This window comes from Rhopilema esculentum, chromosome 19, assembly GCF_057945365.1.
Source record: "Rhopilema esculentum isolate cy_ngs chromosome 19, ASM5794536v1, whole genome shotgun sequence".
NCBI classification, from domain to species: domain Eukaryota; kingdom Metazoa; phylum Cnidaria; class Scyphozoa; order Rhizostomeae; family Rhizostomatidae; genus Rhopilema; species Rhopilema esculentum.
Window position 1 is genome coordinate 2,649,457 of NC_142833.1, and position 12,589 is coordinate 2,662,045.

At 37.2% G+C, this 12,589-nt stretch overlaps 1 protein-coding gene across 1 annotated transcript; it reads right to left on the minus strand.

Moving 5' to 3' along the window:
* Nucleotides 1-61: 61 nt before the first annotated feature.
* On the minus strand, nucleotides 62-5,109 carry LOC135688343 (transmembrane protein 222). The gene is made up of 6 exons (XM_065205163.2): nucleotides 4,934-5,109; nucleotides 3,981-4,065; nucleotides 3,552-3,583; nucleotides 3,157-3,250; nucleotides 2,521-2,651; nucleotides 62-2,013 (listed from the first exon to the last, which is right to left on the minus strand). Exons 1-6 carry the CDS (start codon nucleotides 5,059-5,061, stop codon nucleotides 1,920-1,922), a joined length of 564 nt encoding a protein of 187 aa, XP_065061235.1. The 5' UTR covers nucleotides 5,062-5,109; the 3' UTR covers nucleotides 62-1,919.
* Nucleotides 5,110-12,589: the final 7,480 nt, after the last annotated feature.

Below are 12,589 nucleotides of genomic sequence, written 5' to 3' on the forward strand. Positions count from 1 at the left end.
TAACAGATAGGTGCCCCTCCGTATAATTGCATCTGTGGGACCAAGTTTCTATCAGTCAAAAAAACATTCAATTGTCTTGAAGTTAGTTCTACAAGGCCATGCCAAAAGCAGACAGAAGACAAAACAACAAAATAGCATTGACACAGTCAAATAGAACAAACACTCTTCGTGCTAACACCCCCTTCCCCCATTACCATTGAGAATTTCAGCTACAGTCTGTGGAGAAAAATGTTGAATTGAATGATCAGTTGTAAGAATTCATTTGTCAATTTGTTTGAATATTTTGCATAACCTTCAGGTCTCTCCTTACCATTCCAAGTTTTTCTCAAATACTGAGGGAGAACTGCAGATTGATCTCCTAAACTGTTTAAAAAACCAAATTACTCTCCTTTTATGCAATTTTTCCTCTGTTTCTATTTTTATTTATCTATGTATAGCTCACTCGGATATTAACAGGAGAGCTGTTTATTTTATACCAGAGTGTATGATAAAGAGCAATTCAAAATATTGGCAGAAATTGGTATTCGGGATTTGGTATTCATCTTGGGATGTGATGTTTATTTTGGGAAACTAAAGTGTGGCTAAGTTAAAGAACATGCATCCATTACACCACTGTTTCAAACAAAATAGCTAAGTGCAAACCAACCAACCAAAAATGTCTATTAGCATGCTTAGGAGCTGAGTAGCCCTTCATACAAGTTTGTGCTTTGGTAACATCTGTTTTGATTGTGCTTTGGTAACTATCCAACCCTCCCATTTCTTCCAACCAGTGAAAGATTAAATAAACATATTTTGGCTATCCAACAGCTTCATGTATTGGTGATCATCTTGTGATCTTGTACACACTATTGTACACATACTGGTTATATGTATTTAACTTTTTCTGCCAAGGAAACATGGCATAAGTTTTACCTTATGAAGACAGCTTCTCTCCTTAGTTGCAGACTTATGTGATAACATCAAACAACAAGTAACAGTTTGTGCTAGTGTATCATTGCTCTAAATAAATTACATTTGCTACAAGTACCTTACATTCACAAAGCCTGCTAAACTTCCCTCCCTCTGTCTACGTATATATTTTCCACAATCAACAGATCAAGTTGTAATGCTTAAATTAAGTGGGAAAACAGACTCCTAAATGATGCAGTGACCCTAAGTGTATGATCCAATAAATTTTTCTAGTTCAAGAAGTGCATATAAACTAATCTTTATGTTAATTATTACAAAAAATTCAATCATTTACAAACCATTGTATCTCTATAAAAGATCAAAAATCAGACAAGCTGGGATTTGTGTTGAAACTGATGTCTCGATGTTTTATAGAATGGTTTTTAAAGGTGGTGTTGAAATAGACTATATTAGGTCCTCAAATAAGCCCTAAGCACGTTTTTGCAAAAAAATTAATAGGGCTGAGGCTTATCTGAGAAGGGGAATATTTAAACTGCTGAGAGACAGTGATATCACTCGTAAACCTTATGCAAGGTAAAAAAATTAGTAATAACTTTCTTATGCCTATTTTGCTTATTCTAAGGGGCCTGTTCAAAGATGGATTTGAAGCTAAACACAGGATGTATGCTAGTTGGGGGACAGGTTATCAGCTGCACATTGATTTCCATGTCCTGCAGTGAACCATCTCCATTTCAACTGTACATTAAACATAACCAATTACAATATATGGCAGAAGCCGTAACATAGGCAGGCGAAAAACTTCTTTTTAATCCCTTGGACCTTGAATAACTTATATTTTCGCTTTTTTTGCCAATAGTTGATGCAAGAAGTGATAAAGGAATTCTAAAGGAGCTAAAAAGGTTATAACCTCGAAATGCCTTAAGACAAGTTTTACTCCATTGTCAATTAAGGTCTGAAGTTGTTCAAGATTTACTTTGTACAGAAAGTCACATTCAATAATATAGATGCCTTTAAATTACTTTAGACTGCAAAACTAAAACTACTGTGAGGATAGCTACTGTCAGGATCAAAAAGGGTAACCATGTCTTGATGACTGCACCAAAGCTAAAAGAAAAAGAGAAAACATAAGAAATTAACAGGTATGAATATTTTTTTTCTTTAGATACAATTTTCTCATTTTTCCACTTGCCTCATATCCTTGCTTTGGCCATGACACATATTTTGCTGACTCTTGCATACAAGGTAATCGCCCTCATCAGTGTGATGCCCATTTGGGCTTTTCTGATTATATGCATAGATGTAGATGATTTTTACATGTTACTTTTCTGTTTGAAAGCTGCAATTAGGAAACTGCAAGTTGATACTGAAAATGTTACAAAAATTGAGATAAATTATTTGGCCAATCTTTTACCACCCCAAATATACTTATCATGACAGGTAATACAATAATTTTGAATTATTTGATAATTTGTCATTTTGGAAGTAAAAATTTTACAGCATTTAAAAGTTTGCCAATAAAACTTGACAATATTTTAAATTTATAGCACAAGGAAAGATATGATTATGGATTGAAAAATTCAACCCCATCACTAAAGGAAAAGAAATCTTTACCTGACATATTTGCCATGGATAAGCATCAAAAAACAAAGTTTAATCATATTCCAGTGATGAGAATGATCATACTCCATCAGGTTCAGTGCCATGGCAACATGGGAGTGACAATTATCACAACACAGATTGTGCTGTAGAAAGGTAAGCAAATTTATATTTCACGTAAAGAAGTGCTGCTGAACATGTTTAACATTTTCTTGACAATAAAAAAATTCATGCAAATAGTGAAAAAACAGATGTTGATACAGAAAATGATGATGCTTGCTTGCTTATTAATTCAACCACTGAAACCAAGAATTTACAATAAACTCTACAAAAATGATATGTGATTTTCTGTACCAGGCTGAAATGGCTCTGATATTTTACCTGGAGGTCCTTCTATACAAAGTGATCAATTTGCAGTATTTTAGCCTGGAGGTTATCAATCTTTGGCTTTTGTTTACCTTTGGCTTTTACTGTAATATGCTGTTTATTGGCTGCTTGGATAGAGGAAAACCCACTACTATAAATTCTCCTTCTGACTAGTTGCAATACAATAGCTAAACTTAAATGGCTTCCAAGCATGATGGCTCAAACCAATAAATTCATGGATTTAAAACTGAAATCAAAATTTGCTGCAATAATCTTTAGGCATACCATGCGTTTTTTGTATTCTTCTGATGCTGCTGAGACTGCATTGTCCCAATTTGTATTAACATTGCACACCTTGGTGGGATTTAGTTGCCAATACCTTCAAAGCAAAAGAAACATTTGTCTAGACCAAAATAACATCATTTGTGGTATCATGTATGGTATCATATTTGTGGTATCATGTGGTATCAATTGTGGTATCATGGATAGCTAAAGGGCATTGGTGTAGTGCTATCAAAATAGCAAGGGTGACACAAAATGATTACGAAAAACAATAGCAAAAGTAGAAATTTGCCAATTTTTGGCGTCAACAAACAAACAAGTAACCACTGTATTTCCAAAAACTTTGTCAGCAAATTTTGTTGTAACAATAACTTTAATGTGGTATTTTTCCAACATACTTGGTTGGGTTTCCAAATGCCATATCATCCTCCTGAAATTTATAAATAACAAAAGGTTGTTATAAAGCCATACTTTCTAAATTTGGTTACATATCATACATCGATTGGACTAGAACAATGTGGTTAAAGAATGAGCTGTATAGTAAGTGGTGTACTTGATAATTTTTTACAGTATCTCATTCATAATTTACTGTAGGGTAACATACATTTGGTTTAAAAAACTGATTCCAGGCTCCAAGAATTGAAGGAGGCAAGGGGATGAAATTTGTACTTTGCAGTGCAAGAGAATGGAAAATGATGCTTCCAAGACAATTAAATATCATATTTCATCTGGCTGTGATTGTCAGTCATGTATGAAAAACAATTACAGGTACAGTTATTCATGAAAAATTCTGTTAGTAACAAATAAGATAATGCTCAGAAACATACAGAAACAAAGTATGGTCCAGCAAAATCTCGTATCACCCCAGATGACATTGCAATTCCCATGTGACCAATGAAAGGAAAAATCCATCTAAGGAAGAAAAAAGAATTAATTTGTGCATTTTTGGACAGTAAAATACAGTTAGAACATGCTTAAGGGACTGACTAAGTATATTTCAAAAGTAGGTTGTAACCAGAGTAATAAGAAAGTGACTAGAAACCAAATCATGAACGATGAAAACAGTAATCAGCCAACAAACTGGAACCCCATCCAAGGGTGCCAGAGCCACGGGGGCAGCACAGGGGCAGCAAAGTGCCCTTTTCATGAAATTGATTTCCAAGCAATATCAATTTATATCAATATTTTGAATGCTAATGAAATCTAGGTTTCAAGTATCTCTTGATATCTACATGCAAGAGAAAAATCAATATTGTCCATTTTGATGAGAACTGAAAATCAATTTGCCAAGCAATTTGACCCCAAAAAGCTTTTCGTTGATGAGCTCTCTTTAACTATCTTGATCAAGATATTCCAGATCGCTGCCAATGTTGGCTCCCAAATGTTCGACACATCAGTCAAGGCAGTAATGATGTCTTAAATTCAAGCAAAGACATAGGGACCACAGCAGGTATGTGCCCCCTTTTCAAAAATTCAGGTTACCTGCCCCTTGCAGTTCACTGTGTTGCTGTTTTTGCCAACTGCATGATCAAAAAGTGCCCTTGCATTGCTTAGGTGCCATAAAAATTGAGCAGAGGGGTGCCCTTTTAGGGCCAAGATCTAAAATTTTTCTATTCGATCTGCTTTTATAAACACAAAAAACAAGATCACAACCAGGGTTACCGAAAGGTGGTGGCGATGGCAAATTGGCCTTGGCATTAGGTTAGGGGGCCCTCAAGGTTTCTGCTTGTGGAAACAATTAGTAAGATGAACAAAATTGCACCCTGTACTGTATACTTACGTCAGACACGGTATAGGTGTCCACACGATACTGTAGGGATATCTATTTCGTTTTAAGTTCAGTTTCATCCTGATATCTTCCATGTTTAAGTTCTCTTCTTGACCAGAAGATTCCAGATCTTTTGCCATCCCAATTCCTCAGTACTTCAGTGTAAAAGCAAAACATTATGATTAGCCTCGTAGTGAAAGCGAGGATCAATCTTTTTTGATTACCCACTGCCATTATTGTCATGTCATCGCCCGAGTGTCTTGTGTCTCTTTGATTAAAGTTTATGACCCTGTCCTGGAATAGAATTCTGAAAACATTCTACTTGAAAACGTGATACATTCAATCGGCATACCTATGGCGGAAAAAAGAGAGAAAAGGTTTAATCATGTCCCGGATTTTTTAGCGGAAAAAATACCCTGTTGGCAGGCACATTCTCAGATAGTCAACGAGAACTGAAGGAAGTTCTATAGTTCACGTTATAGGTATGCCGTTATAGGCAAGCATGAGAGGTCTAAGGAAAGGCCTAGAAAATATTTGAGCAAAACCCATTTGTCAACGAGGATCAAAACTGTATTGCTAGAAAAGTTTAAATTTTGATTCTAAATGAATTGCAGAACTCCTGGGAGTAATCTCCTGAAAATGTGTCAAAGAGCCCACAAGTCGTCGAGGAATAAATGAAATAATTATATGGAAAATCCAAACACTGAAATTAGAATAAACAAGAGACTTAGGTGGTAAACCATTAAAATATTTAAACAAGGTACACGAATAGACCTGGGCTTGCAAATGTTTTGCAGCAACTTTCAATTAACGGAAGACCAGCTCCGCTACGAAGCCCGCTACGCGGGCTTGCCAGTAGCCCTAAGGTAGGGTACATAGATTAGCCTCTGAAAAGACAAGAATACTCTTATAACCCCCAATGAATGATAGTAAAATTAGCCTTGGTAAAGACAAGAATTCTGTCGAAGCCCCCAATGAATTCTAGGAAAATTAGCCTTTGTATAGACAAGAATTCTGTCCAAGCCCCCAATGAATTATAGGAAAATTTGCCCCTGAAAGAAAAGACAAAAATGTCTAGCCTCTATCTCAAGTTGAATGGACATGCCCCATATGGGTCACGTGATAAAAAGCAGCTTTGCTCTGCTAAAAAATTTTGGTAAAAAAATTCACTCGCACTCCTGTGACTATCGCTAGGAAGGGGGAGCTTCTACCCCCTTTCTATTTAGGGTGACCCCCTTCCTCGCAAGTTTCGGACTTTGGTGTTTTTTGGTTTTTTCGAGCCATATCTTTGCAGCTTTTCTAGGAACTCGAAACTTGCGATCAAGCATATTCATTGCAATATCTATCTATTTGTTAAGTTTTTCTGGAACTATGTTGCTTTCCCCACCTGCTTCTATCTTGTTGTAGATGGGAATCAGCCTCTCTACATTGACAGAATTAAGGATTGCTGCGAGAATCTGAGCCATTGTCCTGTCTGGTAGAATTCCTCTGAGAACAAGTCTCAGATCTCTGCGATCTTAGTCGTTTATTTCTCAAAAATTTAGTGCATGATTGAATGAAATATTTTGTCCGGGACAAAAGCTGGGTGAAGCTTTCTTAAGTCTCTTTTACTTATGGAAAGTTCTTAGCTGCATTCAGCCCATCAAATTCTTTGCCATCAAATCTGTTCTTCATAAAGTTTTGATACTATAAACGAAAAGCTCGTTACAGATGGCAAAAAAACTCTCACTCTCACTGATGTACAAATTGTGCGTGTTTCTTTTTATTCTCTTTTCACACCCAGTTTGAAAGCATGATCTTTACCCCCATCTTATTTGTAATGCAGAAACCACGCACCAGATTTCGGCGTACACTCAATTTTGGAATTACGCCAAATTTGCCTTGAGATTGTGCACAAATTATGCTAGACTTCAAATCAAGGCAACACTGCTCGAGAAAGAGGCTAATGCATGCTCAGAATATCAAAAGTGGCCAGAGTTGCAATTTGGCCTTTTTGACAACCCAGTGTACTCATTCTTCATTAACAAAAAGGCAATTTAGATCCATGATTTGATGGCCAAATTTTTCCATTTTGGCAGTTTCTCAAAACATCTTGGCCGTCAAAAATTGATTGAACCGAAGAAGCAGAATTTGGCTGAATTCTGGCAGCATGTTAACAAAAAAAACAAAAATGCAAAGGAAACAAATGCAAAGGTTTTTTGCATAGATAATATTCAAAACTTTTTAAAATAATTTCAAAATTGCAAATGATGAATGATGAAACAAAGTAAAAGATAACAGACGGTTTTAGATAAAAGCAAGTGAAAACTTTTGTAACCTACAAAGCAAATTTTGATTACGGTATCACTCCCAATAACTAGCAAAAAATTAGCTTTTTTGTATACTGCGTTTAGCTGGCTGCATTTGGCTGCCAACCACAAAATATGTGGCTGCCAATCATTCAGAACAACTGGCAAAATCCTGTAGGTGGAAAGTCACAATTTACTCCCTATATGAAACCACAGATGCTTGTGTAAAGTGTTTTCAGAAAATTTTTGCTTCTTTCTGTCCCTATTCATAAACATAACGATTTAGGGAAGATTTCAATTAACATAAAAATTCAAAACCGAGTTAGATAAATTACAAATAAAGCACCATCACACAAGAACAGACCACACAAGATTAAGCACCATCAAAAAGAACAAAAACGTGTTCCCAGCAGAACTGCTACTAATGCGTTCGTTAGCATAAACTTTCAAAACATTTTCTAACCTATTGTTGCAAAAAAGTTGGGGAGGACTATAGTCGCTGTCTTGCAACATTCCACATTGAATGTTCCTCCCAGCTACCACCGAGAGGCTTATCATCATTCAGCTACTGTAACCTTGAGAGGAATTTTTCCAATGCTTTACTAATTTAAAACACCTTAGACGAATTGCTTTATAACTTTAACTGACATCTACTGAAAGGTATCACATAAACCCAAAATACATTACGGGCAGGAAATCATAATCTCGGTCTTGGTCTTTAGGCTCAGTGTCTTTTTTGAAGCAAGTCATAAAAGCAAACTAAATTGAGATGATGTCTTGAAGTTAAAGATGTATACTTACTTCTTATATCTTACTTCAAAATAGCACACAACAATATCCTAAAGCGCAATTGATTGCATTCTCCGCATGTACTGAAGCTACGAGCCCTGAAGGTTCTTAATTCTTCTTTATTGTCCATTGCTTATTTCTTATCGCAATTTTCTTATAAAAAATGAGTGCAATACATAAGGCTGGGATTGGGCATTCACTTCGAATTGAAAAAAATGTTCCCATTTCTTTCTTAGGCGTTTCGATTGGTATTTTATGCTGCACTTTTAAGAACATGCATTGTTTACAAATCCACACTTTCTACAATTACAGTTCCACAATTTTAATTTACAACTCCACAAAGTGAGTCAGATCCACGCTTGTTTAGGCCGTGGTCAACTCCATGATTATAGAAAAGCCAATAAAGAACATGGAGCTATGACATGGCACGTGTTCAATCTCAAGAGGGTCATTTCTCATCCATAGAGGGGGAATGTTTCAAGCTTAGCTGTAAGTAAGGGGTGCTTGTCCCAGTGGCGTAACGCAAGGTATGCAACTTTAAGCACAAACCTAAAGGCCCCCAGAAATTTGATCTGAAATTGGCAAGCAAATGTTAGATAGATAAAAAACAGACTTGGATTTTGTCAGTTGACACAAACGTTGAAACTTTTTGTCAGAAATTCTAAGTAAGAAGGATTTTTTATCCAGGTCTTATCCAGTTTTGTCTTCTAGTTTCAAATGAAACTACTCGATTCCAAAAAAGCATACTCAAAGCTTTACTTGACTAGAAGAGTGCTATGATATTGTCCCATAAATAAATACGAGTAAGCAGTGGCGGGGTGGCTATGTTTTCCCTGGGGTGGCCAAGTCGATTTTTGCGCCATATCTATATATCGTGCTTATATAAAAGCACGTGTTTCTGGAAGAGAAATCAATTTTTGCAACTTGAATCCAAAATTTCATGAATAAGTTTTGATTGAAAATGCGAGCATTAATGGAAGAATTCAGAGTAAAATAACGTATAGCAAATTTTTGTTTGGGGCTTTTTAGTTTTTTGACTAAAAGTAACCTTAGTCCATTACGTCACTGCTTATGGGCGATTGTATCAGCCTAGTGTCATCGCATATATGATGTATGATATGCAAACATGGTTCAAAATTGTTATTATTCAGTAGTTATTAAATAGTAGTTCTTTCAAAAACCTGAAAGTTTCAAGCATTGAATCGCACTATTGAATCGGACAGAGGCGGCGCCACAAAATTGAATCTGGTGTTGAACTAAGGATTAAGTTTAATGATAAAGGAGGACCCCTCATGGTTGGGTCCGACACGCAAGAAAATTTTTGAAATCAAGTCTTCTAGAATGGCTAAAAATGCATCTCCCAGACTAAAATTTAACAAATCACTTTACCGCTCAGAACAGACAGTTCGAAGATGCTCAGAAAAACATTGATTTTTAGAAAAATTTTTGGAGGGGAGGATTCATGCGTTGGGAAAAGAAAGAAAGGGCGACCTATTGTTCAGGGTGCACATCGATGTTAATAACAAGATTCTGCTGTATTGATTGCCAGGGTGGATTCCATGTACTTAGGCCCGAAGATCTTCGGCGTACACTCAGGTTTTTTTGGCTTTCTGAGTGCAAACTAATAGAAAACAATTTTGGCATACGTATGATTTTCGTTAATCTGCGTGCTAAACATGAAGCTACGTACATAGTTAACAAAAAAGAGGCACAAATGTTGATCGGGTCATGGCAACGCAACGTGCTTCGATTGTAGAATCACACGTTTTATTAGATTGTTCACAGCAAGTACAGCAAAGTACGGTGGCCCACAGGTGCCACGGCAAAACTTACTTTCTCACGGCAAAACTTTCTTTTTCACGGCAAAACTTTCTTTCTCACGGCAAAACTTACTTTCTCACGGCAAAACTTACTTTCTCACGGCAAAACTTACTTTCTCACGGCAAAACTTACTTTCTCACGGCAAAACTTACTTTCTCACGGCAAAACTTTCTTTACGTGTTGTTGTGTACGTGATACTTAGATCTAATCAATGCTTTAGACGTTTTAAACTTCGCAGAATTTGCGAATACCTACATCTTCTCTTGATAATTCTTGCAGAAAGACAGCCGAGAAATGTTCTAAAATTTATCTAGGTTAGGCTAGGCTAGGCCTATATGCCTATCTCAACGAAACAGTACCGCATGCAAGGTCTTTGATTCCTTTGTTTTGAGAGCAGTGAAAAAGATCAATTCGTTGAAAATTGGCGTGCACATAAAATTCGTGCAAAAAAATCACGTACGTGCACTTGGCACGCTCGATTGTGGCTTGTAAAAAACCTATAAATTGTGTATTGTGTTTAATATAATATCATATCGTATTACTCACAGGGTGGGTTGATGGCTAGGTACTTAATTTTTCGAATAATAGTAATAACAATGAATAAAGAAATGAAATAATAAGCATGGGCATAATATAAGGGGAGGAAAAAATCGAAGTGGTTGCCCAACAAACAACATCCATTGTTTATGAAAATTTTGCCTGACTGAATCATGGTAGATTTCTGCCTGATTATCGCTTTTTTGGAAACTTTTCAGTGTTGAGAAACTACAGTTGCCGCTACAGCCCCCTTATCTCCCCAGACCCTTGTCTACTACGCCTATGTTAGAAAAGCAAAAGGAACAAAGCAATACGACGACGAGAATCCAATGTCACGAGATAAAATTTTCAAAATAAATTTAATTTAAGTAATAAATTAAATTCAAAGAAAGTTTTGCCGTGAGAAGTAAAGTTTTGCCGTGAGAAGTAAAGTTTTGCCGTGAGAAATAAAGTTTTGCCGTGAAAAAAGAAAGTTTTGCCGTGAGAAAGTAAGTTTTGCCGTGAGAAAGTAAGTTTTGCCGTGAGAAAGTAAGTTTTGCCGTAAGAAAGTAAGTTTTGCCGTGAGAAAGAAAGTTTTGCCGTGGCACCTGTGGGCCACCGTAGCAAAGTGTTCGACCCGTGTACGATCAATTTTGATGTTCCTGGCCAAACATTACAAGCAAACAATTTTGGCGCCCCCTTATCTCCATTTGCGCCCATATTTAGGGGGGCCATGGCCCCCCATGGCCTCTCTGCCACCACGCAACTGGAGTAACATATTTCTCAGTTGACACCAAGGTTGAAATTTCTTCAAGAAATCTATGTAGAAGGATTTTTATCCAGGTCTTATCCAATTTTCTCTTCTAGTTATAAACGAGACAACTAGAAGAAATGTAAAACCACTTAAAAAGGGGGTTTTACAAACGTGAGTTCGTAGGTCGTTCGCAGAAACGTACACGATAAATACGGCAAAAACTGTTATCCAATTCGCTAATTTCTTACACTTCTTCTAATTCGTCAGTTCACGGCAAACGACTAAAGAAATCTTAAACGGCTAACGACGACAATGTAACGGCAAACACAATTCTTCAAGCTAGCGACAAGGTACACTGAGTTCGACAAAGCTTACGGCAAGACTCAACCTAACTATAAAGCCACCCCTTATATACCCTAAGAATAATACAATTTACAGAAGCTGATGCAATTGCAGCGCAATGATGCAATTGTCATGTGATGTCCTGCAATGAATGGGAACCCTGTGTTCTAACATAGCCCCCTCCTTTGAAAACAAGCCTCCTGGCTTGGTCTTCTTGTGGCGTTTCTTCTTCGCATTTATACAACATGCCTTGCAACTCTTTCGTTTTTGGTAATGAGAATAATGGTGATGATGATCTGCACAGATGTGATGGGGCTAACAGTATATCGGTGATTGACGTCATTTCTTTGAATATCGTTGTCAGGGGCGTTTTGAAAATTTCTGCCTCGTCGAACGCTATTGTTTGGCCCAATTGCTCTTTCATCAAGTTAGCAAGCTCCTTTGTTACGTCTTCTAACATGCGGAACAACTTGCACAGAGCAACGAAGGGTTCGGTTGTGGTTTGGGTTGTCATTCTTGTCCGAATTTCGGCTTCAAAAACTGGGCCCATTTTTGCATTCACAGGCACAGAAGCTTTTCCTTGCAATGGTTGCTGCTTCAACGGGCGTCTTCTACAATATTTGACCACGTGTCCCACTCTTTTGCAGTAATTGCAAATCGGCTGGTCGTCTGTGGTTCGCAGGTATCGATAGGTGCTCATCTTCTGTTCCTTCAGCTCGGCTGTCCTCACACGGGGTAACCAATGTAAAACCACTTAAAAAGGGGGTTTTACAAACGTGAGTTCGTAGGTCGTTCGCAGAAACGTACACGATAAATACGGCAAAAACTGTTATCCAATTCGCTAATTTCTTACACTTCTTCTAATTCGTCAGTTCACGGCAAACGACTAAAGAAATCTTAAACGGCTAACGACGACAATGTAACGGCAAACACAATTCTTCAAGCTAGCGACAAGGTACACTGAGTTCGACAAAGCTTACGGCAAGACTCAACCTAACTATAAAGCCACCCCTTATATACCCTAAGAATAATACAATTTACAGAAGCTGATGCAATTGCAGCGCAATGATGCAATTGTCATGTGATGTCCTGCAATGAATGGGAACCCTGTGTTCTAACAGAAACGTCGTGGGTTCAGCAGAGCGAATTAATATATGC

What these genes read in the sequence shown, in the direction of transcription:
- LOC135688343 (XM_065205163.2), bottom strand. Translation starts at nt 5,061, where the DNA reads ATGGCAAAAGATCTGGAATCTTCTGGTCAAGAAGAGAACTTAAACATG. An exon ending in AAGAATACAAAAAACGCATG is followed by an intron (nt 2,652 to 3,156) that starts GTATGCCTAAAG and finishes ACCTTTCTACAG; the next exon opens with CACAATCTGTGTTGTGATAA. An exon ending in ATCCATGGCAAATATGTCAG is followed by an intron (nt 2,014 to 2,520) that starts GTAAAGATTTCT and finishes TTTTTCTTTTAG; the next exon opens with CTTTGGTGCAGTCATCAAGA.